Source organism: Artibeus jamaicensis, unplaced genomic scaffold (assembly GCF_021234435.1).
Source record: "Artibeus jamaicensis isolate MK-2021 breed Jamaican fruit bat unplaced genomic scaffold, CSHL_Jam_final scaffold_1964, whole genome shotgun sequence".
NCBI classification, from domain to species: Eukaryota; Metazoa; Chordata; class Mammalia; order Chiroptera; family Phyllostomidae; genus Artibeus; species Artibeus jamaicensis.
In genome coordinates, this window is record NW_026522030.1 from 53,997,716 (window position 1) to 54,015,969 (window position 18,254).

At 34.9% G+C, this 18,254-nt stretch overlaps 1 protein-coding gene across 4 annotated transcripts in view; it reads left to right on the forward strand.

Moving 5' to 3' along the window:
* CNTLN (centlein) overlaps nucleotides 1–18,254 on the forward strand; it is a 295,925-nt gene that overhangs the window by 54,013 nt on the left and 223,658 nt on the right. For 2 of the 4 annotated variants that reach the window (XM_053656339.1, XM_053656340.1), the window contains exons 3-5: nucleotides 4,204–4,288; nucleotides 16,763–16,897; nucleotides 17,491–17,670. The exons of 1 other annotated variant lie outside the window; for it this stretch is intronic. In XM_053656339.1, the coding sequence (XP_053512314.1) occupies nucleotides 4,204–4,288; nucleotides 16,763–16,897; nucleotides 17,491–17,670 (400 nt within the window). The remainder of the gene's footprint in view (nucleotides 1–4,203; nucleotides 4,289–16,762; nucleotides 16,898–17,490; nucleotides 17,671–18,254) is intronic. One more of the 4 variants, XM_053656341.1, reaches the window with a different exon arrangement.

The window sequence follows — 18,254 nt, forward strand, 5'->3', positions numbered from 1 at the left end:
CACAAGAACTGGGTTTTGGTAAACCCCACAGTAGTTTTTCACCAAGGGATGCAACAGAGAAAGGTATCGGGAAGCAGAGGAGACTATTGCTCACAAGGGCTGTTGGGGAAGTTGTATCAGGAACTTAAATTTGCTATGACTCAGTGGGCTGCTGAGTAGGGCATACACTTGCATTGAGAGGCTAGTGTCAATTTAAGGTCACTGCAGGCTGCTTGGAAAAACCAAATGAATACCTAGTCAGCAGTATTATGGAGTGGCTTAGGTGGACAATCAGTGACTGTTGAGAAAATAGGAGCTTTTATAATTCTGAGAGATTATATTCCTCCTATAACTGTATTTACCAATATGTCTGAGTCTATACTCGTATTTTCCTTTCTATTTCTTTGGTAGAACTGTTCATACTGTAATCTAAGGGCAAACTTTCTATGTGTATTCTGTAGCTTCAAGGACCCTGAAATTCTCCCTTCTCTCATACATCATCAGTGTCTCTTATTGTCCCCAGTTATTTCTGTCAACATATACATATGCTATTTGTCTTCCATCTTAAATCTTTTGATCTCACATTTCCCCTGATCTGCTGTTCTGTTTCTGTGTTTCTTTTTACTGCAAAATTTGTCTGAAGAGTAGTTTGTACTATCTCCAGTGTTTTCTTTTCTCTCTTGAACTCACTTCTGTTAGGCTTTCGTACCCACCATTCTCCTGAAACAGCTCTTGTCAGAGTCACCAGTGACCTCAAAATTGCCAATTCCAGCATTCACTTCTCAGTCTTTATCTTCTTTAGCACGTTTGTAGCATTTGGCACAATTGATTCCTTTCTTCTAGAAACACACACTTAGTTTTTCTCGATTTTCTTCTTAAATGATTGCTTAACCTTCTTAGTATGACTTACTATTTTTTTCTCATCTTACTAACCTCTTAATGCCTGAGTGCCACAAGATTCAATTCTCAGGCTTCTCTATCCAAAATCACTACCTAGGTGATCCCATTTACTTGCGGTCTTAAATGTATTTGGATGACTCTTAAAGTTTTATTTTTAGTCCTTGACTTCTTAACTGATTCTAGACTTGTTGTCCAGCTACATCTTGGATGTTGTTTAGGCGTCTCAAATGTAACCTGTCCAAATTCCAAATCTTAATTGTCCCTCATTCTCATCCTCTGTATCTCAGATAGTGTCTACTCCATTATTCCAGTCGCTCAAATAAAAGCCCGGGAAATATTCTTGATTTCCTTCTTTCTTTTACATTTCATATCTAATGTATCAAGAAATTCTATTAATTCTACCTTCAAAATATGAAGAATTTTATCACTTCTAAATACTACTGTACCTACCTATCTTGTGCAATTCATCTTTATTTCTCACCTGAGGTATTTCATTTGCTTCTCTTCTTCTACCCTTGACCGTTAGAGACTATTTTCAATCCAAAAGCCAGTATGGTATTCATGAAATAATAATTTGTATTATGTTCTTTCTCTGCTCAAACCTATCCATTCTCTGTCTTCCTATTTTACTGAGAGTCAGATTCAATGTTCAAAAGGCTTGGAAGACATTATATTACTTTATTCCCAGTGATCTCTCTGTTCTCAGCTACCATTTTTTTCTTGTCCATACAAGGGGAGATAAATTTACTTTTTTACTATTCTTTAAATATATCGATTATGTTTTTGCCTACTTGTTACCGGTCGCATGGCTTGGGAAACTCTTCTTTGAGAGCTCTATGACTGTCTCCCTTCCTTTAAGTCTCTGCTCAAACCTTTGTTAATTATCTTATAAAACATAGCAACTTTCCTTTTACTCACCAGTTCTCTAAGAGTAGATATTCTTTTCTTCTTTACCCTAGTTTATTTTTTTATTATATTTATAGCCAGTTGACATACTCTGTGTTCAGTTATTCATCACGTGTTTTCAAGATGCATGAACTAGAATGTGTATTCCACAAAGACAGCCTCTTGCTTTATTTCGTTTACCGCAGTGGTTTGTTCCTAGTCTCTAGGACAGTGCCTGTCATCTAAGAGGTGCTCAGTAAATACTTGTTGAGTGAATGGTAAATTAATGTATAGATGGTTTTTCTTTTTTTATATTTGTTTTGGTAGATATCTTTTGATCTGAGAACTCTGTTTAATTCTAAACCATTCTCAATGGTTACCTTCTAAAAATAATGCATTATATTTAATCTTACCATTATCTACTTCTGGAACTCTTTAGGCATATGTTGGAGTTTCCTAGTGAAAGCTGCATGTCTTAAAATTGATTTTATATATATATATATATACACACACACACACACACATATATATATATACACATATATATATATATATATATATATATAAAATTTTGTTTATATTTAGAGGGGAAGGGAAGGAGAGAGGGAGAGAAATATCAGTGTATGGTTGCCCCTCATGTGTCCCCCGCTGGGGACTGGCCTGCAACCCAGGCATGTGCCCTGACTGGGAATCGAACCTCAATCCTCTGGTTCGCAGGCCCACACTCAATCCACTGAGCTACACCAGTCAGGGCTGATTTTATATTTTTATCTCACCATTTTCTATGCAGTGTTCTGAATGAGTCTCTCATTAATATTATCCATTTTACTGGTTGCCTTTTTATATCTAGTTTTGAGCTTATCCCATTTAATTATTTTTGATTCAGTGATTATATTTTTATTTTCAAGATTTTTAATAGATTGTTTAAGATCCACTTTATTGTTTCCAGTTTCATTTTAATCATTCTTCTATATCTTTAAAGATCCTTATTTCAAATTTTTTTCTAGTGTGTTATTTTCATTTCGTATGTTACTTTTTCAGATTATTGAGTTAGTGTGTGCATGTGTTGTGTGTGGGGGAGTTTGTAGAGTGTGTGTTTTCTTCATGTATTTTGGATTTTTTTGTTTGTGGATACATCTTGAGTGCTTGAGGATTGCTTTTATTGTTCTCCTCACCACCCCTCCTTGTCTAATGTTTTTTTCTCTCTAGAAAATTTATGATTGCTATTAAATTGTTACCCTAATCCCATTCTCCCATTTTGAAGTAGGATTTGTATTGGTAGTTTGTGGCTCTTAGCCAACAGAGACACAGAGGATTTGCTATATTTAGTACCTGAGCCGTGGGGCATTTTGGCTCAGCTTCTGATTAGGATGCTATATCTATAAACTTTTGCCATTCTAGACTTTCATGTAAAGAAGTCTTAGCTCCAGGCAAGGATGGGTGGAAGCTTTTTCAGCCTCTAAGAATTTGGGAGCCCTACCCAGTCTCTGGTTTCAAACAATGAACCTCACTGTGCTTCTCCAGATTGAGCAGGGAGCTTATTTCTTATTATCCACCAGGAGCTAAACTCTTTCCACCTTAATCTGCATCATCCCTATCCGTAGCAATATATTTCTGTTTAGTTGGTGATCCTCAGAGATGTGGCCATGTTGCCATATATTTTTCTTCTGTGTTCTTCTATTGATACTATAAACTTAAATAACACAGAAGAGCCTCAAAGTATGAACTTACTATGCTAACTTATTAGAAGTCTAATTTTTTAAAATGTACTATCTAAATTTCTTATAACCAGTGGTATGTTTTTCTGATTGCATTCTAATATTCCTCTGTGCCTTATAAGGTCTTTATTTATTTCACTCTTTCTCAAGTGAGGGTTCTTTTCTTTTTTTTTACCTCTATACTTTGTGAATCATGAGTGATTTAGGTACATATTTCTATTTATTTTACCTATTTTTAAAATTAAAAATGTAAATAAGTGTCCAATATATTTCTCCCTCATTTATTCAATGTTGGTTGTTAGTAATTCTCAAGCTCCCCCCCTTTTCGAGACTTTTACTTAAACGGTGATAAATATTTTATTCTTAATATAATTTCCTATATAATGTATCATGTTTATGTATTATTTTAAATTGATGATACATTGGTTATTTTAGTGAAGATTAAACATGTTTTAAGTATTTTTATTATGCATCTAAATTTGGAAACTAAACTGTATTTAATATAAAGTTGTTTTAGTTGTGAGCAGTTCTAAGTTGTTGCCATCACTGGCCATATGGTTTCTGATTAATTCAGAAAGGGCTGTCAACCGTAGATAACTTAATTTTTTATATTTTAAAGTGACACTCATTATCAGGATGTCAAAATTTAAAGGATTAGTTACCAATTATGACTAATAAACTCTCAATGTGTATAAATATATATATATATATTTGTTTCTAGAGAGAAACAGAAATCTGAAGCTAAAGACAGAAAAGTTTTAGAAATTCTGCAAGTCAAGGATGCTAAAATACAAGAATTGGAACAGGTTGGTATTATAGCAAATATTTAAAATACTGTATTTCTTTCAGGAAATAGATTTTTATGATTACTTTAAATTATTTCTGCAATAATATTTAATGAGAATATCAGTAAGAGTATCATTATACCAAACCATTACTATTTTGAAACTACTGTAGTTGAATTATTCTTTGTTATTATAATTTGCTTGTAACTTACTGTTTTCTGAATTAATAGGCTGTGTTATTTATACATTAAAACTCTTAAAATGGTGTTACAGTTTTATAGCAGTTTCTAGCACTTATTCATTGTTTTATGGAATTTTGCCTTTTACTTTTAATAATTATCGTTCACTGTTGAAACTTGTACATTTTCGTATGGTTTTGTTTGTAGAAAAGAACAACAGTAACTAGGATGATTCTATTTGATCTTTTGAAAGCTTGTATTTTTGAGTTAGCATGGTTATCTTTTACGTATAATCAGTAAATTATACTGTTGCATATAACTATATAATAAATATACTGGCTATATATCATTACATACAATTTATACAATCAGTATATTATCACTGCAAAAATCCACTTGGTCAGTACTTCTAGGAACTGTTTTTAAGATGTAAACATCTTCAAAATAAAGGTGCAATAAACTTGTTATAAGACTGGCCTATGTCATGCATAATATGTTTAAATTAATTTTGTACCCAGTTGTTCCTGTGGGTTAAATGACCTATAATTTTCTCTGGGTTAAATGGAGGTTATTTTTGGCAACTATTCTCTTCTGGCTTTTTACTATATTTTCCTTCCTAGCTCATTGAAGGATCATGAGAACTTTGATCTTAGGTTGGTTATTGTTATAAAGTTGTTTTATTAGAAGACTAAAAGTGGAAGTTAACTTAGATAAAAGATGAAATTATTTTTTCCATTTTCTACTTTCATATAAACTGTTTTAAAAATGAAATATAGATTCCTATTGGACATACAAATTTTGAAATTTATACCTTTTGCAAGTTTGTGTTTTCTTTAAAATTTTTTTTATTTATTGATTTTAGGGAGAGAGAAAAAAAGAGAAACATGAATTTTCTAGAGACAGAGAATGAGAAAGAGACATCAACTTGCTGTTCCACTTATTTATGCATTCATTGGTTGATTCTTGTGTGTGCCCTGACCAGGGGTTGAACCTGCAGCCTTGGTGTAGCAGGACAACTTACCAACTGAACTACCACCCAGGGCAACATTGTGTTTTCTTTATAGTAGAGGTTGTAATTGATACTATATTGATGAAATTTTAGAAATAACATGTTAATCAGTTTGTTGTGGGGATAAAACCAGTTCTGTTTGCCATCTGTATATCAAACAATGTCAAAATGCCTTCTAAGATAGATATTGTCATGTGCCTAAGATATATATTGTCGTGTGCCTAGGCTAGGCTAAGCTATCTAATTGATAAAGCTTTGTGACTTAGAAGTGACAAACATCATCTGTACTTACATTCCATTGGTAAAGGTGAATCATATAGACACCCCAAGAGTCAGGGGGCTTGGGAAAATGTGGATCCAGGCTGAGCAATCACTTTCTCAGTTACAACTCTATTCTACAGGGGAGAATGGATTTTGGCACTATTTTGTATCCTTGGGCATTAAGTTCGCAATGCTTAGTTTACTTGTTCAGATAGCTGTAGCATGCATTTTAAAAAATGTTGACATTCTTTTAAAAATTTTTTTTATTGCTGTTGGGTGGAGAATCTTGTATAACCATTGACCTTTGTTTATCTGGCACCTAATATTTACCATATTGCCTAGCTCATTATAGGTGCTCATTGAATATTGTTGAATGTATAAACAGAAAAAAACCAAAGTATTATATGTACCACAAGAGAATCATAAGCAGAATATTGTAAAGATTCAAAGGAAGGACTGATTATATTATATGGCAAGGCCTTGAGGTGTTGAAATGGGTTTCAGTAGCTAGAGATTATAGGAGGATTTGCCCAGAGTCAACACTGAGCAAAATGCATGAAAGTAGGAGTATGTTTGGGTAATATTGAAATTTATAGTTTGTTTCATAGATAATATGTAGGTATGTAGGCCGATATAAGACTAATGTTATGTTGCACATATATTAAAGAAAGGCCTTGATTGCTTGAAAGAAAAATTTGGATTTCACTGATAGGCCAAAGAAATATATCTAGGCTTTTGATTAGGAACTTAAGTTAATTGAGCTGCAGTCTGTGAAAATAAAGCAGACAATCAGTGTAGTCAGTTGAAAAGTGAAAAAAATAGTGGAAAGATCTATTAGGAGTTATTTTCATACTCTTAAGAGTAATGACATGAACCTTAACTGTTAGGTATTCAGGAATGAAAAATATGTGGATTATAACCATAGGACTTCACAGTAATTTGAAAGTGACTTAGGTTTTTAGCCTGGACAAACCAGAGAACAGTGGCATTATTATCAGAAATAGGGTTATTATCAGCAGTAACAACTTACTGTGAGGTTTTGATCTTTTAGATAATTTGTGTTGTACTTATTGATGGGATTTTCATTTAGCGATTTTTCTTAGCAAACTTCTGAAAGCGTCAATCTGACCTTTGGAAGGGAGTTTTCTCTTTAAGATGTAGATATTTAGTGTTACAGCTAAGGGAAGAGCTTAAACAGTGAGCATTCTGAGAACAAGATATTGTTGATGTTGTTAATGGGTGAGGGGAAGAGCAAAGTTCAGTAAAGGATGTACTGACTGTTCAGGGAAGAAGAGAGAGAAGTACAATGCAATATCTCAGGAATCGAAAACAAAGTTTTAAGAAGAAAAAGGTGGTCAAGTTGTAAAATGCTGGCACAAATGGAGTTTGTTAAAAAGATTAAATTCAGTAATAATGAAGTATTTAGTGATTCTAGAAAGCAACACAAGGAAAATTGGTATATGACGTTTTAAGAGATCACTTAATTTTAACAAAGTAATGGAAAAGAATGAGGAATTGTGACAGCGAAGAGAAAGAAGATTCTGCACTTTAAAATATTAGGCAAAATATTTGGAAGTAATACTGAAGGAAATTAAAATATACAATGCAAGACGACTTGAGTTAGCAGAATTCTATATGAAGGTGGGGACTGTGGGCTTAATATAACAAGATTCAGCACATTCATTCTACCTTTTTCATCTCTTCATTTCTTCAGATATTTTGCTGTGTATAACATACTTTTTTGCTCAAATTTTTGTGGAAAAAATAAGGATGTGTGTTATGCATGGGTATAATGATTACATGCCACAGGCATAATAATCCTGTGTATAATATGCTCACAAAAATGTGGGTGCACATTACACATGGCAAAATACATTATATCTTTATTTTTCTTAAACCATTATCTTTCTCCCAGCTTTCTTTTTTATTACTATGTTATGTCTTTGTTCCTTCTTTTATATTGTGATGTGAATCCTGGCCAGCAGGGTCCATGTGTTGTGGCCACAATGAACAAATTCACATGGACTGCAGAACTCCTGTGGAGAAAAAGGGACTGCATGGCCACTCTGAGAGAGAGAGAGAGTGCCCCAACCCCTGTCTGGACAGGCTTTGATTGCTTTTCTGGGTACATTACATCCAGGATGGTCCTCATTTACTATGCACAGGTTCACTATAAGTGATTACCTTTTATAGATAACAAAGTAAAGAATGTTGCTATTTATTTCAAAGAGAAGGTTGTTACAGATCAAGGGGAAAGTGGTTGAACCGGTCACACTCCATACTTGGGAGGTTTACTTAGGTTTTAGGAAATTATAGTAAGCACTTCTGCCTCAATTCAAGGTGAGAGAGTTTTAGCAAAAGCAAGTCTCATAGCAGCCTAGGTATAATCCGGGCCTGATTTCCCATGGGAGAACCTATCCATGGGTGTGGCTCTGGTGTGGCTTGCTTTCCACTGGCTTTTCTGAGTGGGGGCTGGGCTACATTCCCACACCACGTGGAAGGGTTCCCTATAATATTGCATATTTAGATGAATCTCTGCATATAATGTGTGATTGGATTTTGTGTTTTGACCCAATTTGTACCATTTACCTTTTTTTTTTTTAAGATTTTATTTATTTATCTTTGAGAGAGGAAGGGAAGGAGAGGAGGAGAGAAACATCAATGTGTGGTTGCCTTTCGTGCATCCCCTGCTGAAAACTGACCTGCAGGGAACTGGCCTGCAACCCAGGCATGTGCCCTGACTGGGAATCAAACCGCGATCGCGTGGTTTGCAGGTCCGCGCCCAATCCACTGAGCTGTGCCAGCCAGGGTCCATTTACCTTTTTAAAGATAAGTTCATCTCATTTGTTTTTCTTGGAACAACATATTTATTTGGTCTTTGTTCTCAGACCTTGTACTTTTGTTTTTGAAATTCACTACATGTCTTCTCTTTCTTTGTTTATATTTATATGTATATGCACTCTCATATTGATCATTTGGGAGGTTTAGAGTCTATATTGTTGTTCCTGTGACTAAGTTTATTATTTTATATATTTTATTGAACACTGTATCTCTTGATTCTAACATTCTGAAAAATCTAGAGTATCTCTCATTTGTACCCTGGAAAAAATGAGAAATTTATCATACTTTCACTTAGCCATTCTTTTTCCTGCATTTCAAAATTAACTTACAGAGAGTAATTAGAGGACTTCATTTTCTGTTCTTTGCATTGTTTGGTTGTGTTTCTTTTTTATGTACTGTCAATATTTGTAATGCTTATGTTCCATTTCTCCCTTATTTTCTAGTATAAATTCTGTGGAATAGGTTCACTTACATTTGTTTTTCACTTGCTCTATTATACATTATCATAAACAGCACATATGTTTATTAAGTTACTGTGGGTCAGGAATGTGGGCATAGCTTTGTTGGGTCCTCTCCCGAGGACTGCATAAGGTTTTTTCAATTGGAGTTTTGACTGGGCTGAATTCTCATCTAGAGGCTTAGTTTTGAAAGACTCCGCTTCCAAGCTCATTCAGATGGTAGAATTCATGTACTTGAAATCTTAAGAACAAAGTCCTAAATGGGACCAAAATCAGAGAGAGAGAGAGGGGGGGGGAGGGAGAGTGAGGGAGAGAGGGAGGGAGGGGGAGGGAGACTGAGAGAGAATTGATTTTAAAGCATAGGCCCATGCTGTTATGGGCTGGCAAGTATGAACTCTGCATGACAGGCTGGAGACTCAGGGAGGAGTTGTTGTTGGCCCTTTGGAGGAAAAATTTCTTCAGATGACCATATTCCTTTTGCTTATGGCCTTCAACTGATTGGATGAGGCTGGTCACATTATGGAGGGGTTGTCTACTATACTCAGATTCCACTGATTTAAATGTTGATCTCATCTAAAAAATACCTTCACAGCAATATGTAGAATGATGTGTGGTAAAAAAAAAACATGGTCTAGCCAAGTTGACACACAAACTAACCAAATGGGTAAAAAGTACTGAGGTAAAAAGGCCTTGAGGATGAGATTTTAACTTTATCAGGTTAGGGTGTTTACTGTTTGTTGTAGTTGTATGTGTCAGAGGCTAAGCTCTGCTTTGCTGTCCTTTTTTATTGTTTTCTCTAGATACTTGTCATGTGGACACACAACTTTTTTAGTTATTAAGAAGCCCTGTTGATATAGTGGTGAGGAGTAAAGGGGTGGGGAGTATTCTGTAGTCTTTAAGGTGCCCCCAGGCTGTGACTTTCAAAGAGCTTCTCAGATTTTGCTCCCTTGGGAGAAATAGGAAAGCTAGAGAGTTCTGAAGTTTGGTATTTTTTCCTCCAGGTTGGTTAGTCTCTGGTAAAACCCCACTAGAATTTAGTAAAATAGTTTCTCTTTTTTTAAAGCATATTTTATTGATTATGCTATTATACTTTTCCCATTTTTTCTCCCCTTTATCCTCCCTCCACCCTGTATCCCACAACCCTCCAGCATTCCCCATCTCAGTTCATGTCCACGGGTTGTACATATAGGTTCTTTCACGTTTCCTATACCATTCTTAATCTCTCCCTGTTTATTTTATGACTACCAATCATGCTTCTTATTCCCTATACCTTTCTGCCCCATTCTTCCCTTCCCCTCCCCACTGAAAACCCTCCATGTGATCTCCATTTCTTTGATTCTGTTCCTGTTCTGTTGTTTGCTGAGCTTTTGTTTTTTGTTTTTTAGGTTCAGTTGTTGATAGTTTTAAGTTTGTTGTCATTTTACTGTTAAGATCATTTTCGGTCTTCTTCTATTTCTTAGATCCCTTTAACATTTCATATAACAAGGGTTTGGTAATGATGAACTCCTTTGATTGTATCTTATCTGGGAAGCACTTTATCTGCCCTTCCTTTCTAAATGAGTTTTGCTGGATACAGTCATCTTGAATGTAGGTCCTTGCTTTTCATGACTTCAAATACTTCTTTCCAATCCCTTCTTGACTGCAAGGTTTCTTTTGAGAAGTCAGCTGTCTTATGGGCACTCCTTTGTAGGTAACTGTCTCCTTTCCTCTTGCTGCTTTGAAGATTCCCTACTTATCTTTACTATTACATGACTTAATTATGATGTGTCTTTGTGTGTTCCTCCTTGAGTCCAACTTCTTTGGAAATTTCTTGCCTTCCTGAACCTTCTGGAAGTCTATTTCCTTCACCAGATTGGGGAAGTTCTCCTTCATTATTTGTTCAGATAAGTTTTCCATTTCTTGCTCTTCCTCTTCTCCTCCCAGCACCCTTATGATTTGGATGTTGAAACACTCCAAGAAATGCCAGAGATCCCTAAGCCTTTTCTCACTTTGTTGAACTCTTGTTTCTTCATTCTGTTCTGGATGAGTGTTTATTTCTTCCTTTTGTTCCAAATCGTTGATTTGAGTCCCAGTTTCCTTCCCTTCACTGTTGATTCCCTATACATTTTTCTTTATTTCGCTTTGTGTAGCCTTCATTTCTTCCTTCATTTTACTACCAAACTCAATCATTTCTGTGAGCATCCTGATTACCAGTGTTCTGAACTCTGCATCTGACAGGTTGTCTATCTCTTCATCCCATAGTTATTTTTCTGGAGTTTTGATTTGTTCTTTTATTTGGGCCATATTTCTTTGTCTCAATGCATGTGTTATGTTGTAAGGGGTGGCGGCTTATGTATACACCAGGGTGGGCCAACGTTCTTAGCTGTGTTGTGGTGCTGTCTATGGGGGAGGGGCCTGAGAGGGAACAATGCTGCTCACTTGCTCTGCTCCAGCCCCACTTTTTATCACTTCCCCCACTTCCCACAAGCAGAGTATGCCCTTTCAGGTGCTGATTCCTAGGTGGGTGGGTTTGTGTGAGTTCTAGGATCCCCTTGGTCCCTTCAACAAACTCTCTTGTGGGGCTTGGAGTTTCTCCCACCACATGATTTTACGTCTGGATGCCAACCCTCTTTGCTGCATTGTGGTGCTGTTTGTGGTGGAGGGGTCAGAGAGGGAACACTTGGTCCACTCTAGCCCCGCTTTCCAGTGAACTCTCCTGTGAGACTGGGAGTTTATCTCTCTGTGTGGAAACCCCTGTAGTAGTTTACATCTAGCTTTGAGTCTTTAATTTCTCATTCAGCCAGTCCTGACTTGCCTGGGCGGTTCGACACCTTGCTGTGTGTCCTCTCAGGCTCAGCTTCCCGTCTCCCTACAACTGGGCCCTGCTGGACCTTTTAACTCTCAAACATATCTACACTGACCCTCCAGCAATTACTTAATTGTAGATAAGGTTTCTCCTATTCCAGTAAAGGTTCCCATGAAGTTTTCTCCTGGATTTCTGCTTGGGGAAATTGTGACTCTCTCTATTTGCCTGTTTGACTCTCCAATTTTGGGAATAGTAATTTGCCTGATGATCTCATTTCTATGATGCAGCTAAGAAGAGTTGTTGATTTTGTTTTTTTCAGGTTTTTTAATGTTGTGTGAATAGGAGAGATGACCTACAACTTTCTTACATGCAGGATTGGAAACCAGGAGGCGTCCCTCCATTGTGTTTTGTTGTTCCACTGAGTGATATTATATATATAGTTCTAAATTTTCAAAACTTCTAACCCACGGAATAGAGTAATAGTTAAGAATGACAACTCCTTAACTTTTGTAAGTCTTAAATTACTAGAAAGTTACACACATATACTGTGTTTTAGCTAGTTGCACAAAAACTTTCATAGAAGTGCAGTCTGATATGATATTTTATTGATAATAGTGTAAAATTATCATATTACATTTTTTGGTAAGACTGTGTTTTAGCTTTGTCACTGTTAGTTATAAAATAGGTTGTATAGTAAATCTCCCTTCTAATATTGCTTTAGGTAACATGACTCTGCTGATAACCTATATATTGTATTTAATTAGATGATTGCTCTTTATCATTATATTTTCCTGTGTCCTTCTTGAAAACCAAAAAATAAGTTTTGGTTCTCAATTACAATGAGTTCTCTTACCCCTTTCTCTTTCTACACTTAGCATTGTTTTAGTTGTGGTTTTATTACTTATCTGTTTGTGTTAAAACTTTCTGGTCCATTTTAAGGTAGGCCATATAAATAATAAATTAACTATGCTCAAGTATTGCCTGGTAGAGTTTTAGGCTTTATGATGCTGCCCTCTGCCCCTTTTTTCCTGCTTCATACTCACTATCATTCTCTTCTTAGTCTATAGACTTCTTTGACCATAATGTGAATTATTTATTTCATGGCTTATTCATAATAAATTATTTGTTCCACACATACTTTCTCTTGTCACCCTTTTTACTTTATGGTTCCTCTGAGTTGTACTTGCTATTTTAATATTAATTCAAGCCAGACCATTAAGAATGTACTCTACCTAGAAAAGTTTATTGAAAAAGTTTCATAAAGTTAAATTGTAAAATGAACTGTAATTATAAATACCCATGCTTTTATAATTTAAAGTAGATCATTGAGGGTATATTTTATTACAAAAATATGTTGAATTAATCAAGATTTTACAAATCTTTAAGAGCTTAATTTATCAATCTTCCTCTACTGGGAGTAAATCTTTATCTAATATATTGTTTTAATGATTATATAATATAATATAAAATTTATTAAGTGAATTATCAGAATATGATAGTTTTGGTTAACTAATTTCTCACTGTAGTGTGCTTTTTATTTTAAAATTAAGTTCATTGAATTTATAATTCATTGTCATTCTCATTTATAAACATTTAGTAATCTGTTTTGAGAGACAATATGTATACATAGAGGAAAAATTAAAAGGCTAGGTAGTATCTTATATACCAAATGAATAATGTATTCAATACAGAAATTTAGAAATGGCCCAGATTACTGTGATAGTTGGGAAAGGCTTGTGGAGAAGGTAGAAATTGAATTAAAGGAGGGTAAGACTTAGATGGAAATAGAAAAATGGGCTACGAAATGTGGTTTGGCCATATTTATGGATCTATTTTTATGCTGGTCGATTGGTATCAGACACATAGGAAATAGACATGAAAACTGCATTGAGGTATCATGTACATCTATTGGATTTGTAAAAATTAACAAGCCCAAGAGTCAAGTGTTGCTGCAGATGTGGAGCTATTGAGAACTCTGAAATGCATCTATCCTATGACATAGCAATATCACCTCAAATATATATAATTTAGAGCAGTGTCTTCCAAAATTTTATTAATATCATCCCCATACAGAGAAAAAATACATTTTACTACATGATCTACATTTTACTACAAGTATATACACATGAAATGTGAAGCAGCTAAAATATGCTATAAGAGTTTGATAAATTTATAATAGTATATTTATATAATGGAATAATATTACACTCCAAGTTAATTGAACCATAGGTACATCTATCAATATGGATGGATTTGGGAGTGTAATGTATATTCAGCAAAAATAGCATGCTACAGAATATGTATAGTATGGTGTAATTTATATTAAGTTCAAATATAAGCTAAACTGTACAGTGTATTAAATAGGGATATATGTCTTCAGACTATAAAGAAAGTCAAAATAAGGGTGAGAACTATAATTTCAGGATAGTACTTACCCATATGAGAGGTTCAGGGAACGTACACAAGATTTCACAGATAACGATAGAGTTCTGTTTTTTTAGTTGGATGCTTGTGGATACAGGGGTGCTCTTTTTAATACCTTCTGCACTTATCACAGATTATTTTTGTTTGTATAGTCATGCATTACATAACTTTGGGTCAGTGGAGGACTGCATATACTGCAGAAGTCTTGCATGATTATAATGGAGTTCCATATGGTTCCATATGATTAAAAATTTCTGTGGCCTAGGAATTTTGTCATAGCCATCATAATGGTAGCACAGTGCATTACATGTTTCTGGTGATGCTTGTGTAACACACATAACTGTACTGCAAATTATATACAGCACATATAGTTACAATAGTAGGCTATATCATTTGACTGTATGTAAGTGTACTCTATGATGTTCACACAAAAATGAAATCACCTTATTGTGCATTTTTCAGAACATACTTTAATTCTTAAGTGTCCAATGACTGTATTTATTGTTTAAAATACTTTTAAGTAACTGACAGAATGGCCATCATAAAGAAACAAACAAGTGTTGGACAGGTTGTGGAGAAAAGGGATCCCTAGTGCGCTGTTGGTTGGATTGCACACTGGTACAATCACTATAGAAAACAGTATGGAATTTTCTCAGAAAACTAAAAATGGAACTACCTTTTGACCCAGAAATTTCACTGCTAGGATTATATCCTAAGAACCCTGAACCACCAGTCCAAAAGAACCTATGCACCCCAATGTTCATAGCAGCACAATTTACAATAGCCAAGTACTGGAAACAACCTAAGTGCCCATGAGTAAATGAATGGATCAAAAAACTGTTGTACATTTTTATAATGGAATTCTATGCAGCAGGAAGAAAGAAGGAGCTCCTACCCATTGGAACAGCATGGGTGGAACTGGAAAGCATTATGCTGAGTAAAATAAGCCTGGAGGTGAAAGACAAATACCACGTGATCTCACCTTTAATAGGAATCTAATCAACAAAACAAACAAACAAGCAAACACTGAAATAGAGAACAGGCTGACAGTGACCAGAGGGGAGAGGGGAGGGAATTTCAGGGGAAAAGGGTGAAGGGTTTGCAGGAACAAGTATAAAGGTTACAGGGACAGTAATGGAAAGGGAGGGTACAAATTGGAGGGAGGTGGGGAGGAATAGGGTGTTGGGCTGGGGTGGGGGGTAAAGGCAGAAAACTGTACTTGGACAACAATAAAAAATACTGTTAAGTAGAAGTAAAATAAAATCAATTCACCTTATAGCTTTAAGAGAGTAGGATATAGAAGATACACTTGTTTTATTCTTTAAACTCTCTTTATTTTTTTTACCCTATCTCTGAATCTTTAAGTTCATCCTCAAGTTCTTTGGAGAATATTTATGAGAATTTGAGAATATTGAGAATTCTGAGAATATTAAGTGAATATGAGAATACAAAATAAAGACATTTAATGATTAGATGAACATCAGTTATATATCAGAGATGGAATAAAGGCCAGGGGTTTCTACTGAGTATATTACTTAATAAGAAAACTGTTTATATCTTGAAGTGTCTGATTCTTGGTTGGACAGGCAGATGGGACTTGAGGGAAGGATGCTGTTAAGGATGATTAGGAGGCTTTAAAAAACTGTGTAGCTGCATAATAGGTCTTAGTAACTTTTAGTTGAAAAAATGGATGGGTTGACAAAAGTTGAAGTTTAAGAGAGAGATAGTATCAGCATATAGATTTTAGTTTTATCATGTTAGTTTTAGGTGGCAGTAGATAATCCAAGTTGGAGTTTGCATAGACAGTTGGAAATGTGGGATTGGAGATTGCGAGAGTCAGGGCTGGATTATGGATGATGTAGTCTTTCAGACACGGATGAGACCATAAACTAGGAGAGTGGGTGTATTTTCTGAGGAAAAAGCTATAATGAGAGTAGTGGGAAACTAAGGATTGAGTCATTGGTACCTCCTTCAGTTAGGTATCATTTAGGTATTTAGGTTTTTCTGGCAGGTAAGAATATTCAGTTAAAAATTATGGTAGTTACAATATTCTGAATGTTCTTTTAGTGGAGCAAGATATTTTTGGTACCAAAATAAAGTTGCCATTTTTTATTCTTTAAAATTATTAATGCCTTAAAAAGCTGTAGTTGTTTCCCTAAAATATTTCTTTCAAATGATCCCTCAAAAGTGTAGTAGTTATTTTAGCTAGTACTCATTTTCCTTAATTAGGTAGAATGTTTCATAAAATTTTGTTTTTCTCTTATTACACACCTAAATCCCAAATATTTGCTTTCTGAATGTGACTTACTATTTGACATACAGTTTTTATGTGTTGTTCATCTTAAACTGATAACTAGGTATCACACTTGCACAGTTTACTTAAAAAGTTATGGACATACCAACAAGAAGGAAATGAGCATTGTTATTACGAAAGTTTGTTAATCCTTATATTTTAATCAAGATCTGAATCTTTCTAAATAGCATGAATATTTCTTTGAAATACCAGCTCACCAATAACTTATTTATTTATTTTTGTAGAGAGAATTGGGATTAAAACGGGACATAAATGACCTTGTAAAACGGAAGATTGCAGTAGATGAAGAAAATGCTTTCTTAAGGAAAGAATTCTGCGACTTGCAGAAGAAATTTAAAGATAAAAGGCAAGAAGTAAAGGTGTGTTGACTTGAATGTAGTTTTACAGTGCTATTGCTTTGAAGTCCTACTTTAAGCTTTGTCAGCTTTTGTGGCACAGAAAGTGACAAGCTTGGAGGGAAAATTGCCTTAGGCCCTGCTGTACCACAGTTTTTTCACACGAGAAAACTCTGAGAAAGATGCTTTAAAGCTAATACTCCAAGCTTTATAACTTTCAGATAAATAGTTAATGATGGAAATGGAGCTAAGAAAGTAGGAGTGTGAATATGTGGCTTCTTGTAATTAGATTCTGATGGGACTGGCATTATTAATTGATAAAACCTAGGTCTGGGAGGATATGTCTGTGTGGGTCTCAAAAATAGCTGGGGACAGCATCAAAGGCAGCTTGATCAATTAATGGGCTCTTTGCAAATGTGTACTCATCAAAGCTGTCATCCAGTGAAAAAATATGACCCATCCACCTGCATGAAAAGAGGCCAATAAAAATATACAGGTGACCTTGGCTATCAAGTATAGAAGAGGCTGCTGTGAGGGTAAAACTGCAGTTTATATTTGCTGATTAGTTCTCTCCATTTTTTTGTGTTTGTTATTTGCCCTGGGGTACTGTTGTGCAGGACACGAGAGAGAGTGTACAGAATAAGGAAGAGCAAAACAGACTGCTTATAAAAAATCTGGAGGAGGAAAATGAGAAATTAAGTACCCGCTGCACTGACCTGGTAAATGACCTGGAGAAACTGAAGAAACAGGAAGCACATTGGAGAAAAGAAAAATACAGCATTAATGCAAAAATAAAGGTATGCATTGAGAATGGAATTCATGCTGTTATTTTGCATCCAACTTCCTATAGCACCCTTATTACATGTTGTTTTCTTTAAATAATAAGTTATATATTCAAATCCACCAATGGGGACGAGCATTAATTTATATTCCTTCGCTTAAGACCCACAGCTTTTAAAAAATTGATGTTTCAAAGCAGGAAACTGACTTCAAATAGTTATCTAAAATGTAATCATTAAAAAATAAAGGACATTGCATTTTGAAATAAAACATGTGAAAAACATTTGGAATCATGAGTTTTCACTTTTTTCAGTTAGGGCTTAAATTGATAAATATAGCTAGAATTCACTGTTACACAGTTTTAAGACTGTTTTGAGGCCTTAAAAGATAAAAATGTTGAAAGAATACAAGACAGTTAAAAATACTAATATGTATTTTGAGGGTAATGTTTTCTTTGGCTTAAGAGAACCTATTCATAGTAAAATTTTACTTCATAGAATATAAGAGTGCAATCAGTTTCTATAATATTTTTATACTCTTTTGGTCAGTGTTTTTTCAAAAATACTTTTTTAGTAACTTTCTCTGTCTTAGGAGTGTTTCT